Source organism: Trichosurus vulpecula, chromosome 8 (genome assembly GCF_011100635.1).
Source record: "Trichosurus vulpecula isolate mTriVul1 chromosome 8, mTriVul1.pri, whole genome shotgun sequence".
Lineage (NCBI taxonomy): Eukaryota > Metazoa > Chordata > Mammalia > Diprotodontia > Phalangeridae > Trichosurus > Trichosurus vulpecula.
This window is the reverse complement of record NC_050580.1, coordinates 150,284,454-150,311,835: the sequence shown is the minus strand read 5'-3', so window position 1 is coordinate 150,311,835 and position 27,382 is coordinate 150,284,454. Positions and strand designations below refer to the sequence as shown.

Here is a 27,382-nt window from a genome sequence, read left to right as displayed (position 1 = left end):
GCCGCTGGCCTGGATCTCCTCCTCATGCGGTCCCAAAGTTCCGGCCTTGGTGCTGAGGGGGAAGGTTTAGACCGACGGACGCGGTGGCCGGCGATGGGCGCGGGGTGAGTCTAGAGAGGGCCGGTGGAGGGCTAAGAGTAGGACCGCTGGGGTCTGAGGAGATGTCTGGAGAGGCGCGGGCGGCGGGGGAAATGTAGCACCAGAGTCCGGGCTCCCCTGGGACCCCACTGCCCGCGGGCCTTCACCTTTGCTCAGGCTCGGGTCTCGATCTCTCCCGAGGCTCGCTGGGGCCCCGCAGCTTTTGGGCCTCGGCCTGCCCCACCCCCGGGTCCAACGACTGTCCCCTTCCCAATGTTGTTCCGGCGCCCATGGCCCCAGTATTGGGGGGAGGGAGGCCGGGGCCTCGACTGTGTCCTGGGGGGAGGCACCGAGAGTCGGCTCGCGTCCCCTTCTAGGCTGGGAACCCCAGAGACCCCCCTCCCCCACCAGCCCCCTGGCTCGGGACTGCTCTCCTAAAACCACCTTGAGCAGATTCCGAAGGGATCCCCCGCGCTCCCAGCCCCAAAGCCTTAGAAAAGAAGTAAAGGAACTTTGGGATTGTTACCCAAACTGATCAGAAAGCCCCAAGCCTTTACTAATTCTAAATGCAAATGATCATCCGCTGCTCTATCGACTGGCTTTTATTTAGCCGCTGCTTTGTGCTTGACATTGCAGGCATTGTGCTAAGTGCTATAAGAGAGCATGTAAAAGAAACTGTGGCTCCCCTTCTGCAGCTTTCCTTCTATGGGGGTAGACTACCTTTATTGACGCTCCCTTGTATATTGCACTGTACTGTTGACCAAGAGATCTCTTTTGATTACTTCTGCTCTGTGAGGTGATTGCAAGTGAGGTAACATCTCCATTCTCCTGGTGAGAAAAACCAACCTAAGAGAGTTTGAGTGACTTAACTTTAACTTGCCTTAGGCCACAAGCTGATAATATCACTATCCTAAATATGAATAATGATTTACAGCCAAATGGGGGGCACTTTTAAGTTTAATCTGCATTATTAACATTTTCTCCACTTAATTCCAGGCAGTGGACCAATATCAAGAAATTTCTGAGCTGTGGATAGTAAAACTGAAAAAACAATTTTTAAAAAATGCATTCCTAGGCCAGAGTTGGCCCCAGTACAGACCTGGCACTCAATAGAAACATTTAAAAAGTGCTTTACATATTTCATTTGATGCTCACAAAAGTCTTATGACATAGGGCAGGTATTCTCTCTCTCTCTTCTATCTCTTTTTAAACAGATATAAGAGGTTCAGAAGAGGTAAGAGGCAATGTTATAGGGTAAGAGTCCAAGCTTAGGAGTCAGAGGTCCTATGTTTTAATCCTGAATCTGCTGCTTCCTAGCAGTAGCCACCTCCGACAAGGTTGTCTGACAAACTGACGAGCGTCAGTTTCCTCATCCATAAAATGATCATGTCTGACTATGTAAAGTTCTAAATCCTAAGTCACAAATAGTGAGTGACTGAGCTACTATTCGAACCCAAGTCCTTTGATTCTCTCTCGTTCACTCAGCCATGCTACATAATCTCCTTTCTTGAAACTTTAATACTGCTATAAACATTTTTCTTAGTTGCCATCAAAATAAGTATAACAAAGTTATATACAATCTTTAAAAGAAAACAGCGTTGAAGCAAAGAAATTTTAGATAAAACTAATCTCTTCTTCTTTTCCTTCAGAAGTAGATAATCATAATACCCTGTTTTTGTTCCCTTAAGTTCCTTTTAGGCGACCTTCATTGTCTTCTGGTTCTTAATTCTTTGTGTTGATTTTAAATTTAGCTAATGAAATAGTTTTTCTATTCAGCATTGGCCACAGATTTGCTATGTGACCTTTGAGAAATCAGTTAACCTCATTTAACCTCAGTTTTCTCATCTGTAAAATTAAAGGGTTGAAGCTCTAAAATTCATTGCATTTCTAAATTTTTCAGGGTTTTGTTTGCCAGAGGAAACTAAACCTAGGCTCTGGTGCACTGGAAAAAATGTTGGATTTGGGATCAGAGGATGCAGATTCAAATTCCATCTCCGTCTCTTGTTGTTCAGTCTTGGCCAACTCTTCATGACCCATTGAGGGTTTTCTTGGCAAAGATACAGGATGGGTTTGCCATTGCCTTCTCCAGCTCATTTTATAGATAAGGAAACTGAGGCAAACAGGGTGAAATGACTTGCCCAGGGCCACACAGCTTTTAAGTGTCTGAGGCTGGCTGGATTTGGGAACTCAGGAAGATGTTTTCCTGATTCTAATCCCAGCACTCTATCCACTCCTAGCTGCCCGTCAGTCTTTTATTACTTTGAGCCAATCATTTATCCTCTCTCAGCCAAAGTTTCCTCAGTCTATAAAATTAGGGGATTGGATTAGGTGATCTCTTCCAGCTCTAAATCTATGATGTTATATTGTTATTTATAAATTAGGCCAACATTTAAGTTTTGCAGAGTGCGTTAGGTACATAATTTTCTTTGGTCCTCACAAAAACCCTTTGAGTTAGAAACTTATGCCTGTTTTACAGATGAAGAAATAGAGGCTGAGAGAAGGTAAATGACTTGCTCAGAGTCCAACAGCTAGGAAGTATGTGAGGCAGGATTTGACCTTTTCTTGACACCGTGCCCTGCACTCTCTCCACTGTGCCACTTAGTGATTCAAAGTTTGCAAAGTATTTCCAGTATATGATCTCATTTGCATTGACTCTTGTCAAAGTAATCTTCATATAGGACAAAACAATTTAGAGAAAATAAAATCAACTCACACTGACCAACTGAGGAAAGAAACTCTTTAATATTTAAGAAGGTAGGGTTTCCTCACCCAAAAGTATGGCTCTTTATTAATAGTCATAATAACGATGGAAGAAGGAATTCAGGGAAATATGGAAGAAGGTTTTGTGAAAGTAGGAGTCTGACCTATAGTGATAGCTAAATGTAAACTTTCTTTCCTTTCCCATCGTCCTACCCCTAGCCCCAAATTCTAACGAAATAAAACTTTTTTGCTAAGACAGATGTCTTCCAGGTGTTGACTTGATTAAAACAATTGATATTAATAATGTTGAATGTCCAAGATGCTTAAACTGGTGTTTTCTCTTCAAAAGGGAGTTTTTAAAACTTGAATCTCCAACTAGTAAATTCTGTGGGACTTTATTTTAAACAAGGAGATTTTTGTGTTCCTTGCTTAATCCCTGTAGTTCCCTTCTTGCCATCCCCCAAACTAATGATCCAGAGAGTAAAATAAGGTGGGAGCTTGCATATAATTCATCCTTCCTTACCCAGGTAAGTTATCCTGTATTGGATAGGACTTGGTAACAACAAAAAGCATCTTAGAGAAAAAGGATAGATGGATATAGTGAATATTTCAAACCAGAAAAGAAAATTATAGGAATAGAAGTATCATGTCCATCAATAGAAGTTATTAAGGTCTAGTTCTAACTTTAATTAGCTGTGTGACCTCAGACTTCACCCCTCTGAGAGGAAGTTTCCTCTTTAAAATAAGGAACTTGAACTAGGAGATCTCTAAGGTCCCTCCCAGCTCAAATATTTTATGATTCTGAGGTATTTGGGTGGAGGTGGGGAGGAGATTGGTCTCTGCCTTCTTTTTAGGATGGATATGGTAGATTTTCTCTGTTGGCTTCCCTTCTACCAGGCTAAAAACCCTGTGTAAGTTATCATCTAGCAGCAATTTTATCTACCTCTCTAAAACTGAAGATTGCCCCCAAAGCTCTGTGCTGCTAATGGTCATTCAGTGCTAATTAGAAGTTGTAGCCTCGACGGTTATTCTCCATCTAAGAATCCTTAGGAACCTATGGAGGAGCACACAGTTACCTTCAGACCTGAGGCTTTCTGGCACTGATGTAGAGTTGTAGCTTTCATTTGGTAGTTAGCCTCCCTCTGCGATGCCTGATGGAAACATTTTGCCTCTATCACTGCTCTAGAGTTATCGCTGGAATAAATGCGTAGCATACAAGAGAAGGTGATGTTTGTTACATATTATTTATTTATTCATTCATTTTTAAAATTTATTTAATACTATTCTTGCTTAGGTTCAAGTATCTGCTGTCATCCAGAGGAATGGTAGCAGACTCTAAATAAAGCTGATCCCTTAATACATTTTTCACAATTATGTGTATGTATGATTATTAGTACTAAGTACTGCTACATAACATAGATATTTGATGACTACTGATGTGTGCATGGATTTATTGCTACTTGAATGTTGCCTGCTAGAATATCCTCCCTTTCTTCTCCCATTACCCAGCCCTCTTAACCAACTAGAGCATGACTCCAGAGTCTTTCCCTTTATTGTCCATTCCTATTACTATAGATGTATTTTCTTCTCACCTCTGTTGAGTTCAGCTCCTCATCCATGCCACCTTAGAAGCTGAAAAGGAACTCAGAGGCCAAACAGGAATCCACTCTCTAACATACCCAACAAGTGATTATCCAGCCTTTGCTAGAAGAGCTCTATTAAGAAAGGACTCTGAAGACATCCCCTTCCAGTTTTGGACAGCTCTGATGGTTAATAAGTTCTTTACAGTAAACTGACATTTGTAACTTCCACCCATCAGTTCTAGTTCTGCTCCCTAGAGTCAAATAAAACAAATCTAATTCCTCTTACACATGGCAGCCCTTTGGATTCTTGAAGAGAGGTATCTTAGCCTCCCAGATGTTTTTTCTTTTCTGGATTTGTCAATAGATTGTGCCCTGTTGTTTCACTAACCATCCCCTGACTTCCCAGGTCCAAGCAGCCTTCCCTGGTTAACACTCATATCGTTTCCCCTTATTAGAGTATAAGCTTTTTGAGGGTAGGGACTATCTCAATTTGTATTTTTACCTCCAACACTTAGCGCAGTACTTGTCACATAGTAAGCATTTAATAAATACTTTTTTATTGGTTAGTTCTTTATTCCAGGCTAAAAATATCCTTTTTAATTTAGTCCTTCCTTATATGGCATGATCTCAACCATCCTGGTTGATTTCCTAGGTACACTCTCCAACCTACTTGCCAATTTCCACAGCTGTCCTTCTCTGTGCCAGCCCTTTAGGTTAATTATCTGAAAGACAGCTATTGTTTAACCCAGTTATTTCAGTGAGCCCCTAGCATTCCCCTACTATACCGTATTGGTCTTATAGCATTGTTCAAACATACATTAAAGATGAACACACACCAAAATATATAAAATGTAATACAAATGCAAGGTACCAGAATGTGTGTATATTTAAATTTATCACAAACAGGATGGATTTCTGTATTGTCTGGAATTTATTAGAAAGTTAGTTTGTTGGGAAGCAAAGAAGGCTAGAAAGTATGAGACCAATTAGTGTTTTAAAGAAACAGAATGTCTTATTGTATCGCTCTTCACAGGTGGTGAATAACGACCACCCTGCTCCAAGCACACAAATGTCTTTCTTTTTCAGTAAACTTGCTTCACTGGAGGGAGGTTCTTATTCTTGATTTAAATTTGAATATTTTCAGTATTTTTGCAGTATCGAAGAACTCAGCACGTGAATCAGCTTTCAAAAACTAGATTTAGACTGGTAAATAGGAATGGGTGGCAGGGGTGTTTACCTCTCCACATATCCCTGTTACTTCTTTAGAAATAGTGTATGTTCAGTAGGCTTTTGTGTGCAACTCTAAGAACCTAATCACAAAATTTTTTTTTATTGTTCTCATTTATGAACTTAGGGAATGTAACTTGATTGTTGGAGACCATGTGTGTTGTAATTTAAGGATCAGTAAAAACTTAGCATGAGTTTGCTTGCTCCTTGTTGTTAGTTCCTGAAGGCTTGTTAGCACATCCACATGAAGTGTTAGCTTTTTTAAACATTAGGAATTCTAGCAACTTTGTGGTAAAAGAACTGAATGAACATGAAACCATTTAGATCCTTCACATACTCTTCTGAAACCTTTTAATGGACATGTGTATATTTTTGCATTATCGGTATATATGTACCACTTTTTAATTTTTTTTACTTAACATTATTTCCTATATGTACACATTTTCATATGTTGATATAATCTACATAGTTGGCATTTAAATGGCCACATAGTGTTGTGTGGCCTGAATACACCATAGTATGCTTAGCCTGTCTTCTGGGGTTTTTGCATCATTTCCAGTTTTTCACAAGTACACACTTGTGCTTGCTTTTTTTGTGTGTGTGTGCTTGCTTTTTAACAGAAGCATTACACAAGGTCAACTCATGACTGAAGGTTATTTCATTGTGCATTTTGTGATGATTCTGTCATTGACCTATGCCAGTATTTCCTGAAGTGGAATCTTCAGATCTTTTATGGTCTACCTGATATGATTAGTAATCCTGGGGAAAAAACTGAATGCAAGTAATATTTTCTCCTTGAAAATATTAAATGTGAAATGTTTACTACATGGAGCACTTTGGGGAGATATGAAAGTAAACTTAATTTTCTAATTCCCTTTATCTTAGAGTTATTCCATATGTCAGATCCTCTAAACAAAGGACCAGCAGTGGGCAAGATTTGTCCCTCTGACCACAGTTTACCAATTTCACATTTAAATGATCATTTATTAGTTTTGCCAATATATTTCAAATCAGGAGTAATCTATGGCCAAAATAATTTTAGAAATGCTTCCTCAAGTAGCTTAACTCATTTATCTTCCAATTTTCAGCTTGTCCTCTCCTTGCAACCCTAGAGTATAGGATTTGCTCCTTCTTTGTCTCAGTTTGGAAAATAAAGAACCTGTTTTTCTATATGTAAACAAAATACTTTTTTTTTCTTGCAGCATTTTCTCATTTATAGCTGTGTGTGCAGTTGCCTCTTGGAAATACAGATATTTTCATCATGCCGACCGTGGTGGTGATGGATGTGTCACTCTCTATGACTCGACCTGTCTCTATTGAGGGATCAGAAGAATATCAGCGAAAACACCTAGCTGCCCATGGTTTGACTATGTTATTTGAGCACATGGCCACCAATTACAAGCTTGAGTTTACAGCGTTGGTGGTTTTTTCTTCACTTTGGGAGTTGATGGTACCTTTTACAAGAGATTATAACACTCTTCAGGTAAAATTAATCAACATGCATTGATTAAGCACTTATGTACCAGGCATTGTGCTAAGCACTGGTATAGTAAGAAATAGAGTATTTCCTATATTAATCATGTTGAATCCACAAGCATTGATATAATATTTTATAGTATATCTGGAATTGCAAGGCTAATGGTCCTTCCTGTTAAAACAGCTATGCAGCAGGTATCTACAAATAGTAGTAAATTAGAATCTCCTGGTAGATACCTGACAGCATTCAAAGCTGTTCCCAGCAGTCAAGCTCTCTTTGTAACACAAGCCTTCTTCATGGTTTTGACAGAATTCCCAGAGGGAATAAAACAGGTAGCCATATCCCACATTCTTCTGTACTGTGCTCATAATCCAACACTCCCTTCTTCTTAGACCCCAGTGAAACACTCTTTTTCAGGGGTTTAGCATTTCTAGAAATACTGAGAATAATTGGGTACATTTTTAAAAGATTCCAAGTTTAATGATTCCTTGTTTTGGCCTAACTATAGTTCTTTAGCCATAAAGGTGTAAATTTGGATGGGCTATTCAGAATCCCATCAAGTAAAAAGAAGGAATAAAGGAAAAGTTTTAAACAGTCTCTTTATTAGTAATAGCATTAAAAATAGTTCTTATATATGTGTATGTGTTTACATACATATATGTGTGTATGTATGTTTGTTGTGCTTTAAGGTTTACTAAATTCCTTATATACATTACCTCAGTTGAGCTTTACAACAATCCTGTGAAGGAAATGCTATTCTTATCCCCGTTTTATAGATGCAGAAAGTGAAGTTAAGTGACTTATCCAGGGACCCATCACCAGTATGTGTGAGGCAGGATGGGAACCTGGATCTTCCTGACTTCACATCTAGTGCTCTATGTCTGAAAAAAGGTTGGAACCTCTCATAGTTTTATTTTAGAGGAAAATGTAAAATTTGGGCTAGCTGGATCTTAGGAATATAGTATTCCTTATGTAATATTGTCGTCTTGAACAATTCATGCTGTTTTTATGAAACTAGTTAATGCAGTAAAGAATAATGAATCTTTTATTCAATCAGGAAGCACTGAGTAATATGGATGATTACGATAAAACATGTTTAGAGTCTGCATTACTTGGTGTTTGCAACATTGTTCAACAAGAATGGGGTGGCTCAATTCCTTGCCAGGTAACAATTCATTTTCATTTCACTGAATTTCAAATATTAACCAATGAAGCATTTGATAAAACATAGGTTTTATAGTTTCTATAAACTTTGCTGTATTTCTACATAGAGAAATTTGTTATATAATTTCTTTTCTTATAATCTTGGTTAATTTCTATTAACTTTACTTATATACTTATTGTTGGTATATAATTTTAAAGAAAGTACTAGGTTGTATATTCAGATGCAGCAAAACTATGCGTAATGGAAACTGTACTGTTAGCAGTGAGTATATTGTAAACTTAATGCTGTTTTGTGTAGGACATAGAAGTATGCTCCAGTGGAATTTTAGAATCGCTTTCTTAGGGTGAGTGAAATTTTAGTATTCACCATGTATGCAAAGTGTACCTTACTAAATAGGACCAGAAGAAAACCTGAAGCCAGTTATTTACCTAAGAGTTGGATATAGAATTAAAGTTAATTTAATCAGCTTGCTAGTCTGGTTTCCCCTGTAAATGTTTCATTCTTAAATAAGGTAGCAGTTAGAAGTAGCAAAGAGGTCTTCTACACTCAAGAGGAATATGCATATAGTGGTAGACACATCTACTGACAGCCAAAGCCGTTGCAGAAAACTGGAAATAATGTCCAACAATGGGGAAATGATCAAATAAATTGTGGAACATTAAGATACTAGAATACTATAATGAAATGAAGGCTAACAAGTAAGAAGAATACAAAGAAATCTGGAAAGACCTTTTTGAAATAATACAAAGTAAAAAAAGCAGTACCAAAAGAATGGAGAACAGATAAACCAGGACCACATGTGAAGAAAAGTGAATGAAAAACAATGGACAGAAAAATCCTGTTGAGAATTTGATTATAAAGGTTTATTAAGAAAGTTTAGTTGGTTTTATTGATGTTCAATATTAAATGTTTAATAAAATATTTAATTTTTGTGAGTGACTGTTGATAGCCAGGGAGACAAAAGAAGAATTAGATTTGTTCTGTTTGGCCCCCAAATGTATCCAAAATGATGAACTCACAGATCCTATGAAGTATATTGTTCAAAGGTACTATGCTGGCTTCTAACAATATAAATGTAGTCTTTTGGGAGGCATCAACCATTTCTTAAGTAAGTCATGTTGGAATTGTTTCAGTTATGTGCTGTCGCTTCTCATTTTTATTCCTTCTAATTCGGTATTGATTTTTAGCTTTGCTATAGAAAGCTGATTGTCTACCTTTAAATATAGTTGATTCAGAAATGATGCCCGCATTAGTAGGTTACTAATTTCCTTTCTATTAGAACATCATCAGTTTTACTTTTGATGAGGTTACTTGGTACTCGCCATGTTCAGCAACTACTGACTTTCTTTGTGAAGGTTTTCAGGATATAGGCGTGAGGCCTCTCACCTTGTAGACAAAGGTCTACAAGACTTTCATCTCTCATATCTTAATCCTGGATCATATTTACCAACATATGCTTTACTCTCCCCCTCTATGGGGTCTTCGTGAGTTTTTTCTTGAACTTCTCTACTTCTTTATCCCCTTCAGTAGATCTGAGTTGGCACACAAGCTGCGGTTTCTTTGTGATAGTCTATCTTTTTTTTTAAAATTTATTTATTTAACATATTTAGTTTTCAGCATTGATTTTCACAAGAGTTTGAATTACAAATTTTCTCCCCATTTCCACCCTCCCCCCACTCCAGGATGATGTATATTCTGGTTGCCCTGTTCCCCATTCAGCCCTCCCTTCTGTCACCCCACTCCCCTCCCATCCCCTTTTCCCTTCCTTTCTTGTAGGGCAAGATAAATTTCTATACCCCATTGCCTGTGTATCTTATTTTCTAGTTGCATGCAAAAACTTTTTTTGTTTGTTTTTGAACATCTGTTTTTAAAACTTTGAGTTCCAAATTCTCTCCCCTCTTCCCTTCCCATCAAGAAGTCAAGCAATTCAACATAGGCCACATGTGTATCATTATGTATAACCCTTCCACAATACTCATGTTGTGAAAGACTAACTATATTTTGCTCCTTCCCAACCCATCCCCCTTTATTGAATTTTCTCCCTTGACCCTGTCCCCTTTCCAAAGTGTTTGTTTTTGATTACCTCCACCCCCATCTGCCCTCCCCTCCATCATCCCTCTCCTTTTTTTTTATCTTCTTCCCTCTTCTTTCCTGTGGGGTAAGATACCTAATTGAGTATGTATGGTATTTCCTCCTCAGGCCAAATTTGATGAGAGCAAGATTCACCCATTCCCCCCTCACCTACCCTCTCCCCTCCTCCCACAGAACTGCTTCCTCTTGCCACCTTTATGCGAGATAATCCACCCCATTCTATCTCTCCCTATCTCCCTCTCTCAATATATTCCTCTCTCATCCCTTAATTTGATTTTATTTCTATTAGATATCTTCCCTTCATCTTCAACTCACCCTGTGCCCTCTCTCTCTCTCTCTCTCTCTACATATTATATATATATATATATATATATATATATATATACACACACACACATATATATGTATATATATACACACATACACATACATATATACATACATGCACATCCACTTATATATATATATACATAAACATATATATATGCATATTCCTTTCAGCTACTATGATATTGAGGTCTCATGAATCATACACATCATCTTTCTATGTAGGAATGTAAACAAAACAGTTCAACTTTAGTAAGTCCCTTATGATTTCTCTTTCTTGTTTATCTTTTCATGATTCTCTTGATTCTTGTGTTTGAAAGTCAAATTTTCTATTCAACTCTGGTCTTTTCACTGAGAAAGCTTGAAAGTCCTCTATTTTATTGAAAGTCCATATTTTACCTTGGAGCATGATACTCAGTTTTGCTGAGTAGGTGATTCTAGGTTTTAATCCTAGCTCCATTGACCTCCGGAATATCGTATTCCAAGTCCTTCGATCTCTTAATGTAGAAGCTGCCAGATCTTGGATTATTCTGATTGTGTTTCCACAATACTCAAATTGTTTCTTTCTGGCTGCTTGCAGTATTTTCTCTTTGATCTGGGAGCTCTGGAATTTGGCGACAATATTCCTAGGAGATTTCTTTTTGGGATCTATTTGAGGAGGCGATCAGTGGATTCTTTCAATTTCTATTTTGCCCTGTGGCTCTAGAATATCAGGGTAGTTCTCCTTGATAATTTCTTGAAAGATAACATCTAGGCTCTTTTTTTGATCATGGCTTTCAGGGAGTCCAATAATTTTTAAATTATCTCTCCTGGATCTATTTTCCAGGTCAGTGGTTTTTCCAAGGAGATATTTCACATTGTTTTCCACTTTTTCATTCCTTTGGTTCTGTTTTATAATATCTTGATTTCTCATCAAGTCACTAGCTTCCACTTGCTCCAATCTAATTTTTAAGGTAGTATTTTATTCAGTGGTCCGTTGGACCTCCTTTTCCATTTGGCTAATTCTGCCTTTCAAGGCATTCTTCTCTTCATTGGCTTTTTGGAGCTCTTTTGCCATTTGAGTTAGTCTATTTTTTAAGGTGTTGTTTTCTTCAGTGTATTTTTCAGTGTTTTTTTTTGGGTCTCCTTTAGCAAGTCATTGACTTGTTTTTCATGGTTTTCTCGCATCCTTCTCATCTCTCTTCCCAATTTTTCCACTACTTCTCTAACTTGCTTTTCCAAATCCTTTTTGAGCTCTTCCATGGCCTGGGACCAGTTCATGTTTTTCTTGGAGGCTTTTGGTGTAGGCTCGTTGACTTTGTTGACTTCTTCTGGCTGTATGTTTTGGTCTTCTTTGTCACTGAAGAAAGAATCCAAAGTCTGAGACTGAATCTGGGTGCGTTTTCGCTGCCTGGCCATATTCCCAACCAACTAACTTGACCATTGAGTTTTTCAGCAGGGTATGACTGCTTGTAGACTAACGAGTTCTATGTTCCACGTTTGGGGGGGATGCGCCAGCTCTGCCACACCACCACTCCTCCTTCCCCAAGAACCCCCAACCCAGACTGGGCTTAGATCTTCAGCAGGCTGTGCACTCCTGCTGTGATCTGCCACTTAATTCCTCCCACCATGTGGGCCTGGGGCCGGAAGCAACAGCAGCTGTAGCTGCCCCACCTCCGCTGCCCTGGGGGCAGTGGCCAAACCGCAAACTCCTTCCACTCCTGCAGCTTTTCCCACTAACCTTCTCCACTGTCTTTGGTGTTTGTGGGTTGAGAAGTCTGGTAACTGCCGCAGCTCAGTGATTCAGGGCGCTAGGGCCCGCTCTGCCCGGCTCCTGGTCTAGTTGGTCTGAGCCACTCATGCTGGGCTCTGCTCTGCTCCACTCCCAGCTCCCAGCTCCGTGTGGGATAGACCTCACCCAGAGACCATCCAGGCTGTCCTGGGCTGGAGCCCTGCTTCCCTCTGCTGTTTTGTGGGTTCTGCAGTTCTAGAATTGGTTCAGAGCCATTTTTTTTATAGGTTTTTGGAGGGACTTGGCGGAGAGCTCACACTAGTCTCTGCTTTCCAGCCTCCATCTTGGCTCCGCCTCGTGATAGTCTATCTTAAATGTTTGCCACGAGCATTGCAATACCAGATGAGCAAGTGCCCTATTGAATGATGTTTCTTGTTTTGTTTAAACAGCAATATGATAAAAACAATTGAACCAATGCTTTTATTTGTCTCTATAGTGAGAAACTGAACTTCCTTTCTATTTATCTGCACTTATTTTGTTTTATGCTTCCATTTATAGCAGGAATATCAAAATCAAAATGATTCAATTCCTCTTATAATAAGTGTGTATCGGTACTCATATTTAGAGTTCTAAGAGTCATGTTTATAGACAGTAATTAAACCATTATTCTTAGCACTCTCTGCCCCTTTTTCTAATGTAGTCATTGCAGAAATAGAGCCCCATAGGTTTGAAGTCTATTTTGTATTTTTCTTTGTTTTATGAGTCACCTTGCCTAAAGATTTCATCACCATGTGGTCAGCTTACTGGTAATGAGTAAGTTAGGTTGGTCTTCAGAAAGTCAACTTAGAATATCACCAGGCCCATACTCAAAGCAATTCCAGTATAATAAAACATGGGAGAGCTCACAGGCCTCTGGCTTAGCCTTGGAGACTCCAAGGTCGCCTCCTTTGCTGCCACAATGGAATAGTACTGTGTGGGTGGCCTTGCATGTAGCAGGAACTTCATAAATAGTTGTTAAATTGAATTGAAACCAACCTGGGATTGCTTTATGAATTTTGCAGCAGTTCTGGCTCAAAATCATTTTGTGTTTTTTTTAAAAATCAGCCTTCACATGATATTTGTTATTACTAATAATGCATTTTAGCATCAACTGTTACTGCACTGGTTTGGTTTAACGTGAGATTTGGTTACCAAGATTTTAGGCAGCTATAATATGTCTTTGTTATCTGGATGCAGCACATAACTTCCCATTTTGACATTATATATAATGTTTCATTATCACACAGCATCTGGCAGAGCCTGTGTCATAAGTAAAGGATGAAACATAAAACATTTGGTGGTGCCTGGAAGATGTAATTGCCTTGTAGTAAATTGACTGTCCTCTTGACAGATTACCCTTTCAGGTGCCCTCCCCCCCTTAGCAGTTGTTCTCTCTTCGAAGTAGCATATGCCATTTTGTTGTCATTACAAGTTGTTAAGTAAGCACATAAGTAATCTTGTACTGATGGTCCTTTGTTACCAAATACCCAGTCAAGAGAGATTGAAAACAGGTACACTGTGTGTAAATACTCTCCAAGAATGTGCTACCATTTTACAATGCTTAGAAAGTAGTGAAGAAATTAATAATTTTTGTAATTCTGTCTACTCATTACATTGAGTACATTAACATCTGCAGCTAGAGCTGGATGCATTTACAAAGGCTGCATTGTACAGTTTTTGTATTAAACAAAAGTATAATAAAATAGTTTTATGGAGTTTATAGTTTGGGTATATTCATTTAGGACAGGGATTGCCAACCTTTTGGTAGTGGTATGTCAAGAGTCTGACCCTTGTTCTTCTTGTATGACCTGAGAGGCAAGCTGTGGCTGCTTTAGAGTGAAGGGGGTGTGAGCTGTTTATCATGTAGTGGCTGACAGCCCCTGAGTCAGGAGATAGGAGTCTAGTTTTCAAAATGTAACAATGCAACTAATGGGTCTTAAGGTGTTGGTTTTTAAAAAATATTTAGAAGATTTTAATTCTTAAAGTAGCTAAGGAAAAATTAAAACATTGTGAAGTCTTATTGTTTATATATTTATTTAAATGATCTTTCCCTTCTTCTGTAAATAGGTTGTTCTAGTAACTGATGGATGTCTAGGCATTGGGAGAGGTTCGTTGCGCCACTCGCTAGCAACTCACAGTCAACGAAGTGACAGTAATAGATTTCCTCTGCCTTTCCCTTTTCCATCTAAGTTATACATCATGTGCATGGCAAATTTGGAAGAGGTAAATTCTTCTGCCTTAACATTGAACTGTTTAGTTCACTGGAACTAGTAACTGTGATTTGATGGAATTCCCAAGTACTCTTTTAAATTCTACATTGTTGCTACATCACCATGAGGATATACCTGAAGTCATTTCCTCTGGGTTGTTTCTCATGGGAGGTTAGATGATGAATGGTTGAGATGTTCTCTTCTGTAGTAAAGTGTCTCTCCTGCTAAGTAGTATCTCATTCTGTGCCTAAAGAAATACTGAAAAAAATAGACTTTGAGCCTTAGTTTGAGAAACATTGTCTTTTCATCAATAAACACTTCTATGTTTTTCCATTTACGTGAAGAAGTCCCCTTGGAGGGGAAATCATGGGTAAATACCAGTTGTTCCCCTCTGAGAGAGTGAGTTATGTATGATGTTTGATTTTATGAAATGACTTTCCTGTCTTCCTTCAATCAAGACTGTTTTAGTTCTTGTTTTTTAAAGACTGTCAAAGTTATTTTTTCTCTTGTCTGCCATGAAATACCTGGTTTTTATTGTCTCTGTTATTGTGGTCTTGACCTGAGTGAGCTAATATTTACTTGGCATTTTCTGCATCTTTTAAGAGAGATTTTCCTGCTTTGTAGCTCCAGAGCACAGATTCCCTAGATTGTCTTGAACAACTCATAGACTTAAACAATGGTGAAGGACAGATTTTTACCATTGATGGTCCCCTGTGCTTGAAGAATGTACAGTCTATGTTTGGGTGAGTCTGTGTTTTGAATTTAATGACTTTCTTATAATCTATCATTATAATTTAACATTTAGAACCCAGTCTATATTGTTATTTTGAGCTGTGCCATTGTATTTCCCTGCATTGCCCATTTTAAAGATGCAATGATTAGTATAAGTGATATTTTAAAGTACAAATGAAATGGTAATGTCTACAGTTACCTCTCTGCAATAATTCAGCAGTTTCAAAGGTGAATTTGCTCTTGGGCTTTTTTCAAATAAATTCCTATGTTAAGAATGTCATGTTTCATTGTACTTCACAAATCAATTGATTAGACTTCAGTTTGGAGTAATCTTGAAGGAAAACAAGTTTACATCTTTAATTAGGATTTTCAATTGCTTTTCAATATTACTCTAGCGCTTAATGAATCATCGTATTTTAGGAAACTGATAGACCTGGCGTATACACCTTTCCATGCTGTTCTCAAATGTGGTCACTTAACATCTGATGTGCAAGTCTTCCCTAGACCAGAACCTTTTATTATAGATGAAGAAATTGATCCTATTCCTAAAGTAATAAATACAGGTAATTTTAAAAAACGTATTTCTGCATTACTTTTCTCTCCTCTTTTCCTGTTGATCTTCTCTTCCTTCTCCTAGCTTATTTCTTTCCTCTAGGTTTAATGCATAATGTTGGCACTGTTACTAGTCATGATGTTGTTATCAGAATTTGCTTTGGACAAGAGGTCGTGATGTCTGAAAGGCTGCCAGTTTGGAAATTTTTATGTCAAGAATACAGGTTAATTTCCTGGGAAAAAGAACATGGAGTTTGAAGTCAGACGAGATCCTGGCTCTGCCACTTGCTACTACCACGGGCACACAAGTATTAAAGTGTGACAGACTTCACCTTTCTGGACCTCAGGGTTCTCATTGTTAAAGGTTCTTTCCAGCTTCAAGTCATATAAACCAGGCCTAGAGTCAGGAAGACCTGAGTTGAAATCCAGCTTCAGACACGTTACTAGCTGTGTGTTCCTAGACAAATCATGTAATCTCTATTTGCCTCTGTTTGCTCATCTGTAAAATGGGGGTAATAATAGTACCTGTCCTCCCAGGGTTGTTAGGACGATCCAATGAGACTGTATTTGTAAAGCACTTAGCACAATGTGTGGCCCATGTTGAATGCTCTATAAATATCAGCTGTTATCATCATTACTGCCCCAGATTTCTAGGACTGGCATCCTTCCTGAATCTTAGTGGTGACCTTTGGAATTTCATTAGAACAGTCATTGCTGGACGCCCGGTGAGGCCCCTTCCACCCCTGAGCTTTCGCTTCCTTTCTCTGGGTCTTGATTTGTTTGGTTTTTTTTCTGTGACCCGAGGGGTTTGAATGAATGAGACATCTCAGACGTTCCTTCCAGCTATAAACTATGTTAGGATGCTGTTGTGCTGCTGCCACTACCATGGCTAAGTGAAAAGGATGTGTTGAATCCTTATCTATTGTATACTCTAGTTGGAAAATGTAAACAAAAGTAATGATGGTTTACCTGTATTTGGCATTGTATTGTTTGCCTTGTGCAGGTGGTGCTCTTCCTATTACCATTTTACAGATCAGGAAACTAAGACTTAGGGATGTGAACTACCTTGGCCCTGGTCACAAAGTAAATGACTGAGGTGGGATTCAAAACCAGGGCTTCTGACTCCATGCCCTGCACACTCTCAGCTGTGCCATGCTCCCTCTCAAGTGAAAGAGGGCAGGAGCAGAAGAGGAGATGCCATTCAGCCTTCGAGTGTGGCACTGCCTGAGGTGAAACCTGTGTCATGCCGGGTTCAAGAGTTCAAGGAAATTAATTATTTGGGGATTTTCTTATTTTTTCCCAAAGACATGAACAGCTTTCTAACAGTCACTCCTGGCCAGGGTTTCTTAAACCCCATTGGTTGGGTTGCTTTCTTCATGGTACATCATTATAAGCCACTTATTATCTTGGTGATGCATTTCCTCCAAATGTCTTTACTTTTGACATTGATTATTGTCAGGAGAATTAAGGTATTCCTTCAAAATCTCTTGTTGATGCATTAGAAGTATGTTTCCATTTGTGGTTAACAACAAGGTTTTGATTTTCATTTAACTTTTCAGTAAATTCAAGGAGCTATTTCAGCGTATATACAATATACCAGCTAAAAGGTTAAAAAAAAAACCTAGCCGTTTATAAAGTAAAAAGAAAAAACTCAAAATTTTAGCCATTCATCAACCATTTCTTCAACTTTTGGCCTTACCCTTAGTTATGCATTCGGGTTATTTCCCTCATTTAAAAATCCATTCTCCTCCCCTTATCTTTCCCAAAAAAGCCTGATGGGATCTGCTTTGAAAGGGTTTGGACTCCCCCTAGTGATCTTCAGTTGGGATTCCCGGAGCTTGTGTCTGCAGTTATGACCTCTACTACATATATTTCCTTAGAGAATAGATGAAGATGTATCTTCATCTTACATGTAATGTAACTTGAATTCATTAGAGCAAAGATATAACTGCTTCATTTCCTGGGAAGTTGTTAATTGGAAAGATACTATGTAAAAGGAATTTTTAATAACTTTTCCATCCAGCTCATCACACTTGAATTCAGCTGAAAAATTACGTTATTAAAATTTCTATTTTCATGTTTAAATAAAATAGAACAGATGTTTAGGACCTGCCTAACATATGAATTAAAATTATGTTGAATTTTCCTTCCAGATCTGGAAATAGTGGGTTTTATAGATATAGCTGATATTTCAAGCCCCCCAGTTCTGTCTAGGCATCTGGTCCTGCCCATTGCTCTTAACAAAGGTGAGTTCTCCTTTTAACTTTGGGGCATGTCCAAAAGATCTCTTGACCCAGAAGTGTCTTAAATGGTCCATACAGTTAAAGAAGGATATTCACTTTATAGGATTTTGGAGGAGAAATTGTTGTACTGGGTTTAAAAAAACTGTACAGAGCCTAACAAATCAGAAAAACAATCGTGCTGCTCCATGTCCCGTGCCATCACTCAATCATTCCAAAGTCTCTTAGGATACAAAACATTATACAAGGGGCTATGAGGCCATCAGTGGTCCTGAATCTCTCAAGAAGCTCTCAGTTTAGATGAAGGTGAAACATAATTGAAAAACTCAAGGGATCTGTGACTTCATTGGTGAGGGTACTTTCTCCACTGCTCACCACATGCACTTTATGGGCCCCTCTGGCTTTAGTGGCTAGTTGGGCTCTGGGAGTTTCCATTACCAAAATATTCCTCATCCAACCTACTGATGAGCATTCCCAAATTTATCTAGGCTGGACCTCAGACAACATACGATCACTAGCCTTTATTCAAGGTCTTTCCAGCTTGGTGCCAGACCTACCTGAACTTGTATTCTGCTGTCACAGCCTTCAAACACCCAGGGTCACCACATTGAGACTAGAGAGTAGAATTTCTCCTTGTTGGTTCCTCCACCTTTTAAAGGATCCTTTTGAAAACTGAGTTTTATATTCTTTAGGTTTTGCATAGTAGGCTGTTTATTTATATTTAAATTGATCAATTTCAACGTTAAAGTATTGTAACAACTTTTCATTCCCTCTGAGTTTCTATCAGGGTTCTTTGTCCATTCATTTACATTCACATTTCCTCTTACATAGTCACAGTCATGGTTAATGTGTGCTTCATATTTGGTTCTACTTTTTTATGTATGTGTCATTTCAGAAAGGTCTTCGATTTCTTTGCATTCTTCATACTTGTCAATATTAAATACATTATGGTATTCCATGTATTTTAATTACAGTTCATTTTACCATTTTCCCCTTGTTGGTCATTTGGTTCTATTCCAGCTTTTTGCAACTACATGTAAGGAAAAGCTTTTTTCTTAAAAAAAAAACCAAACTTTCAGTGTATATTCCTATAATTGGAATTATTAGATTAAAGGGTACATGTATTTTTATAACTTTTCTTTAGTATTGCCAGATTGCTCTCCAGAAAGATTCTGCACATGTACAATTGTATGACAAAGCCATTTTCCTCTAGTTCTTAAGGGATTTTGTATTTGAACTTTATCTGACCAGTTTCCCTCTTTGTTTTTGCACAGAAGGTGATGAGGTAGGTACAGGCATCACTGATGACAATGAAGATGAAAATTCAGCTAATCAGATTGCTGGTAAAATACCCAACTTTTGTGTCCTGCTCCATGGCAGCCTGAAAGTAGAAGGAATGGTGGCAATTGTTCAGTTAGGGTAAGGATCCTTGGTTCTATCTAAAGGTCATTCTTGTCCCAGGAATTCTGATTCAGTAAATGTAAAGTGAGATGCTTCTCAGATTTGAAGGAAATGGATTTTATTCTATATATTATGTATTATTTTATGTATGTATATATACATGCATATGTTTATTATATGTGTACACACATATATCAGAGAGTGAGAGACAAGTTCTCATTCTAGAGGAAACTAAGGGGTAGGGAGATAGACATCCATATAGATAAATATCTCTAGATATATATTATATGTCTTTATATTGATATATATATGTTATAAATCTATCTAGCATATCGATATTATTAAACACATTGTATAGTATCACATTGTATATTCTACATATATATGTATAGATATGTGTCTCTATATCAATATATATCTCTATATATAGATGAGAAAGAATTAGAAGACAAATAGAATGCTCTTAACCCCTATTGTTCTTTTAGAGGTGGCTCTGCCCACCGGTAACATTGTGCAGACTCAGGGTTTTATATCAGTGTTGTAACAGACTTTTTAGGCAAAAAATGAGTATAGATTAGACTCGTTAAATGTTAAGCTTGGGTTTGGGGGTAAGCAGGTTTGAGATGGCATTGCTAGCCTTGCTTTCCTCTGGTCTTCCATATTTTTTTCACACAGTCCTGAGTGGCATGGAATGCTATACTCTCAAGCTGACAGCAAGAAGAAATCAAATCTCATGATGTCTCTCTTTGAACCCAGTCCAGAGCCCCTCCCTTGGCTGGGGAAAATGGCCCAACTGGGGCCCATTTCAGGTACAAGTTTCAAAGGGTCCTACTCACAGCTCTGTTTTCCTTCTGTCACTGTGAAGAAGCTCTCTGGGTACCTTATCCCTAGGAGGCCTCCCTGCTTTTATCACTGTATTTTTCGAATGTGGAATAAACTGCCCAGATTTCCCTTTAAACAGACATCGAAAAGCTAACTTTAAAACAAAAGTAAAACTTCGTTCTTGAACTTGGCACATGAATGAGACATTTTAAACCCTAGTAATCCTGCAAAGTAAAGAGTTTCTCAAGTTGTTCACAAAAAGTCCTTTGGAGTATGTAACTTCAGGTGTCTTGAAGTAGACCTTCCCATACACAATAGGAAATTGTTCTCAATTGAATTCAGGAATTATTTATTTAGCACATGGCATTTACTTAGCAGGTGCTAGGTGCTTTGGGGGATATAGAAGAAATATAAGCTGCTATATCTCCCCGTAGTGAGCTCATAGTTTCATTGGATGGACAAGACATACTGTAGTAGTCTAATGTATTGTGTTCTTTCTGGCTTTGGGGGAAAGGAGCTACTTGGCACCCTCACCAGAAAGGCCGAATCATTAAATGATGATTAGCAAAAGGATGCACGTGGATTTCATGTCGTGTTCTTGTGTCCCAGCATTGTCATTGCTGGCGTGCACAGCAGGCTTCTCTGAGCAAAAGGGGTTTGCATTGTTTGAGACAACAGAGTTCAGTGGCCCAATTCCCCTTTGTTCACTACTTCTATATGTTGTCTTATTAGAGTTGTATCATAAGTGTGAGCCCACGTTTCAGCGCTAATTTGTTAGCCTTAGTACTTTCATCTCAGGCGTCACAGTCCCCATTGCTTAACCTCATGTTACAGCAATAGTAAAAGAAGCTCTAGTACAATGAGAGGAGGTTGGCTCGTTCTCTGTTTCAAGCAACACACACACACACACACACACACACACACACGCAGTCATGATGTAAGACAGAGAAGCCGAGCGTATTACACTGGCCATTATCTGGAAAAGGAGTTCTAAGACTTCTTGGCTAGGCATAGTTTCCAGTAATTCTACTCTCAAGTGACTCAGAAAAACTTGCAAGCTTTAAGTCCTGTTACACAGACCATCACATAACTATTGAGACAACAGAAGACAGTAAATAACCAGGTGCCAAAATTTGTACTATTGGCATTAAGTACTACTTAATATATAAGAATGAGAGTGGTATGGGTGGAATCTGGCCTCCCGGGAAGAGAAGGTTTATATTGGCCAGAAGTTAAAGTAGGATTACACAGTTAGAATGGGTATACATGGAAGAACATTGAGGTAAGAATATAAAGGGTCATGAATGTGAGGGTGAAGAACTTGCCTTGAACCCTAAGTTGTAATTAGCAAACACCTGGACCAGGAGGTAGGTGCCCTTTAGTGATGCTTCCATTTCAGCATATAGGTTAAAAACTGAAATGTGGCTGTGGGAGTCTTTAGGGGCAGTGTTTGAAAATGCCACAAGATGGAGATATTTCTCCATTTAAGTCTTTCTCTCCACTTGCCCTTTATCATTTTCTTTGTATCACTTGCTCATTCTTGTAGTCTCGTGTTTCTTATTCTTAGTTTTAAAAGCAAATGAGTAGAATGTTTGTAATTCTTACCAAAAAATGGACAATCTCTTTTTTGCTTATGGGAACCTCAGTTTTGTTTTTTTTTCCTTTGGGTCAGTGACCCAATATAGTGGCCTTCCATTAAAAAAAAAATTCCCTGGTCCTGTTATAGTTAATGAGAAACTATTGGAATTTTTTTTGTTTTTGGGGGGGGCAGGGAAGGGCAGGGCATTTGGGGTTAAGTGACTTGCCCAAGGTCACGCAGCTAGTACATGTGTCAAGTGTCTGAGGTCGGATTTGAACTCAGGTCCTCATGACTCCAGGGCCGGTGCTCTACTCACTGCACCAGCTAGCTGCCCCACTATTGGAATTTTTTGAGCAGCAAACTGACCTGTCATAAGGTTGTGAGTGCTCTAAAGATAATTTCAACTTTGTTTTTCCAGTCTTTTTCTGCTGTTGGTTGACTGCATATACTGATTAAAAATTTAATTTCATGTTTAGAGAAATGGATTTAAATGTTACTAAGCTTGCTAGAGCATCATTTTTAGAAAGCTTCATTTCCTTTAAGATGCCAAAGAAAATCCTTATGGTGAAGATGACAACAAGAGTCCTTTCCCCTTGCAACCTAAAAACAAGCGCAGCTATGCCCAGAATGTGACTGTGTGGATTAAGCCAAGTGGTTTACAGGTAACTCATTCTCTTTGCTTCCTCATCAGTGATTGAAGCTGTGATTCAAAAGTTCCCCTGTTTTGGGTGGGGAGGCAGTGGTAGCAGAGAGAAACAGATACTCATTCTTGCGAGGATAATATTTCTTCTGTTCAAACTTAATAACTTTTCAAAATAAAGTTACAGCTGTAATTTGCTACCTACTGAAGCACATTTTCTATTTGTTCTTCCAAAATAAGCAAAATCAGAAGAGGTATTTGGGCCACAGGATCAAAAAAAGACTTTCTACTCATCCTGTGGGTTCTCCTGATTTCCTGCCCAACAGATACTGGGAGTCAAAAGCTACTTCCCTTTTTTTTAAGTTCTCTGTCTCTGGCCTAGCCATATATCTACACGTCTCTTCAGAGGGAAGGCAATGAGCCTCATGATAAGGAAGCACTTACAGAACTTTGAAGTCATCAAACTGAAAAGAAAACCATAGCTATGTTTACCACAGATGTACCTGATGAGTTTTAGATTTCTAAAAAGTTTTATATGTGTTTCTTTTTCACAAGATCATTTGCCGATTTACCTGCCTCCCAAAAAGATGTGTGAGAGCTTCATGTTCATTTTTAAAGCCCCCTGAGAAAAAAGCACTATGCCTGTATTTTTAAAAAATAAATACAACAGAAATAAAGTCAGATAGTGAGGAATCTTCACACTGACAGATCTAAGTGGAATTATTATATTTTATTACATTTCTATGCTCAGAAACATTTCTTACTCTTTTCCACTCTTCCTCTTCCTACCTGATTAATAACAAGTTTTTCCCTCCTTTAATAGACAGATGTACAAAAGATCTTAAGAAATGCAAGAAAACTGCCTGAAAAAACACAAACATTCTATAAGGTGAGAATGATGGGATCAGGGACTTTGGGGTAGGCACTTCTGATTAAGTGAACCAAGGTTCTGCTAAACATGATTGGTTGATAACAAGCTATTTTATATTTTAAGACAAGACAATTGGACACCTAGTTTATCCTTTTGCCTCCAGGTAGGAATTCTTGTCAATAATTACTTCTATCTGGGATGAGATACTTCGAAATGTTTGGGAATTCATATCAGGTTTGAATCTCCTAGGATTGTAAATAGCTCAAAACTTAAAAAAAATTATTGATGCCTTTTGGCTTTTGTGCTAATCGTTGCCTAGTGTAGATCCCTCTCTGTAACAAAGAAAAACTATTAAGCAAAACCGAGCAACACAACAACCATTAATGATGGTGTGTGCAACATTGTGCATCCATAGTTCCCGACCTTTCTACTGAGAGAAAGGAAGTATATTTCATCATTGGCCATTGAATTTAATACAAATTCACCTGTGTCTAGTATTGTTTTCATTTACAATATCATAGTCATTGTGAATACTGTGCTTTAGGTTCTGTTTTCTTTATTCTGCATCACTCCATGTAAATCTTTACACTTTTCTCTAAATTCTTCATATTTGTTGTTTCTTGTGGCATATTTTGTTACATTTCTATGTCACAGTTTATTCAGCCATTCTCCTTCCCCCACCCTCATTGAAACTCCAAACTTTTCAATAATTTTACCACATAAGTTGTTTCCCAGATCTACTTGTGAAAAATAAGTATTTATGAATTGGCCTAGAGATGAGATAGCTTTAGGGTCATCAGAAGTAGTAAAGATGCAAAGGAGAAAACTTTGTGATGTCTCATAACTCCATTGTCATTCCTGAATATAACTGAAATTCATTTAAAGAACAGCACAGAATAGCCTGACTTGTCATTGTTGGTGCCATGTCTAACTAGACATGGCCCCTGAGTATGATCTCTTTGTCTTAAAAGAACATAATCTGGGTTCTCTGCCTTGGAGTGCCCCTTCTGCTGTGGCACACCTCCCATTAGCATGCACTCTCAGCTTTTTGCTCAGACTTTCCAAACATGTTACAGTCCAAAACATAATCTGATGGACAACATAGCTGGAGTTCATTTCATTTCATTCCCATCAGGCATTCTGTTCAAAGAAGGAGCCTTATCACCACCAGGCCTTTCACACGCACCAGCATGGACACACATATGCATAAAAATACTGGCAAATGCATTTTTAAACTTTTGAAAACAGATTTCTTCTGAGCACAGGTAGACAAATGATGGATGTTCTTGTTTTCCCACTACCTGTGTGACTATTTCTCAGGTCTCCTTTGCTGGCTCATCATCCATAACACACCATCAAACTGTGGGTTTTCTCTAAGACACTGTCTCTGTCTGGTCCTTCTTCTCTTTCTTTCAGTGATCTTAATCAGGTTAAATGATCACTTTTGTGCAGATGATTTTCAGAGATCAGAATATCCAGTCCCGATCTCTCCCTTGAGCATTAGCCTTCTGTCTCCAGTTGCCTATGAGACATTTCAAGCTGGATATCCCAGAGACATCTCAAACTCACCATGTTCAACATAGAAATCCTCACTTTTCTCCCCAAAGTGTGACTATTTGTTTAAAAACCAAGTGTGATTCTAAGGTAATGAGAGAAGGGGTGTGTTTGTGTGTGGTTCATCAATATTCTTTGTTCCCTCCTTCATTTTTAAAAAAACAAAACTTTTACCCCTCTTCAAGTTTTCCTGTTTCTAAGGCAACACTGTCCTTATTCTTCTCCCACATTCATAACTTTGATGCTACCTTCACTCCTCATTCTCCCCTATCCCATAGTTGCAAAATCTTGACATTTCTACCCCTATGAAATCTCTCCCATCTGACTTTTCTCTACATACATGTTGTGATTTTAGTCATGTCCAACTATTCACGACCCCATTTGGGGTTTTCTTGGCAAAGATCTGGAATGGCTTGCCATTTCCTTGTCCTCATTTTACAGATGAGGAAACTGAGGCAAACAGGGTTAAATGACTTGCCCAGAGTCACACAGCTAATGTCTGAGGCCTGGCACTCTATCCACTGTGCCACCTAGTTGCCACCTTAGTTCAGTCCCTCATCACCTGTCAACTGGATTATTGCAGCAGCCTCCTAAATGGTCCCCTTCCCTCAAATACCTCCCTATTCTAGTCAGTCCTTCACACTGCCATCAAAGTGACTTTCCTTAATTGCAGATATAATCATGTCACTCCCTTAATCAACTCTAGTGACACCCTATGACTTTTAGGATAAAACATAAACCTCTTTTAGTTTTTACAGTTCTTCACAACCTGACCCCAACCCATCTTTCCAATCTTAGTGTATATTACTTCCCCCCCCAACACTTTGATCCAATTAAGCTGTCCCTCATACAACACTCCATATCCTATATCTCTGTGCTTTTACCCTGACTGCCCCCCATGCCTGTAATGCCCTCCCATCTCACTTCCACCTTATAGCATTCCAGTCTTCCTTCAAGGCTCAGCTCAAGCACCTATATGGAGCCTTTTCTTGATCTCCCCAACTTCTAGAATTCTGCCTCCCAAACTACCTTGTACTTAGCTACTTTGTTATTATTCTCTTTATATTTATTCTGTATATGCACGTATGTTTGTATGACACATAATTGGTGATTGGTTGATGAAATTTTTGTTTTTTTAATGAAAAAGATGTGTTCCAAAGTAGTATTTCATTTGTGTTTTGTTTCAGGAGCTAAACCGTTTACGAAAGGCTGCCCTGGCATTTGGCTTCCTGGATCTCTTGAAGGGAGTAGCTGACATGCTAGAAAGGGAGTGCACCCTTCTCCCTGACACAGCCCACCCTGATGCCGCATTCCAGCTATCCCATGCTGCCAGGCAACTCAAACTGGCCAGTACTGGTACCTCCGATTACGCAGCTTATGATCACAATATCACTCCCCTCCAGACAGACTTTTCTGGAAGCAGCACTGAAAGAATGTGAAATTGGCTTGTTTGGGGAATATTTTCTTTAAGAGAAAGAGAGAGACTTCCAAAGTGGGGAGAGGAGTCAGGAGATGGAAACCTTTCCAGGTTGGTTGGAATCACTAAGCTGGATCTAAAGAATCTCTAAAAAAAAATTCTTAGAAGTAGTTAACTCCTTAGCTTCCATGGTGGGGAAAAGTGGGCATCAAAGGCTCTGGTTTCTGAAGGACAGTGGTCGTTTGTGCTATGCAGACTTCCTAGGCAGCTTTGGCTGAGAGTGGAGCTCCCTGGATCCTTGAACGGCTGTATGGAAACTCACCAGTAGGAGCTCTCCCTCCTGGACCTCCAGAAAGTGTTTGCTCTCCTGCTTTAAAAGCCAACCGGCAAAAGGACAGGAGTTTTCTCTAACATCTGCACTTGGAATGAACTCAGGCAACCAAGAAATTGCCCTTGTTGGACCTTGAGCAAAATGGCGATACCGATGATGCTGTTTATTTTAAGATGCAATTTTAAACAATGATACGTATAAAACATAAAATTGATTGAAGCTTTTTTTTAAGTATTAAGGTAAATGAACAATAAAATGCTTGATTTTACAAAATGGTTTCACTTGGAAACAAATACTTCAGATTTCAGTTGTTTTCCAACCTATTTACCAAGTATAATTTTAATTTCCTTGTAATTAACTCATCAGTATTTAAGGCTTAATCTACTGGATTTTAAGAGTTTACTGAAATAGCACCAGTTTCAAATAGCATGTCCCCTTGAATTCTACTTTGGGTTAGACTGGGCACAGGTTTATAACCTTCCTCATCACTGCATAGGCCAAGGCTCATCAAAATAAAGTTCTGACAAAATTTTAAAAATATAAGGTAGGAATAGTTATGTAATTTTTAAAAACAGTATTGAATTGAGAATGAAGAGATGTGCATTCTGGTCCCAGCTATTTCACAAACTAGCTAT

General features: G+C 38.6%; 1 protein-coding gene across 2 annotated transcripts; it reads left to right on the top strand.

Moving 5' to 3' along the window:
- Window positions 1-27,020, top strand: INTS14 (integrator complex subunit 14). 2 transcript variants are annotated; one of them, XM_036737216.1, is made up of 12 exons: window positions 1-104; window positions 6,791-7,071; window positions 8,123-8,230; window positions 14,466-14,621; window positions 15,233-15,351; window positions 15,761-15,903; window positions 18,046-18,138; window positions 19,407-19,551; window positions 20,209-20,342; window positions 22,478-22,596; window positions 23,398-23,463; window positions 26,187-27,020. In XM_036737216.1, exons 2-12 carry the CDS (start codon window positions 6,850-6,852, stop codon window positions 26,436-26,438), a joined length of 1,557 nt encoding a protein of 518 aa, XP_036593111.1. In that variant the 5' UTR covers window positions 1-104; window positions 6,791-6,849; the 3' UTR covers window positions 26,439-27,020. The 2 variants fall into 2 exon arrangements, with proteins under 2 accessions (XP_036593111.1, XP_036593112.1); XM_036737217.1 differs by lacking the exon at window positions 18,046-18,138 and having other exon boundaries at window positions 16-104.
- The last annotated feature ends 362 nt before the right edge of the window (window positions 27,021-27,382 follow it).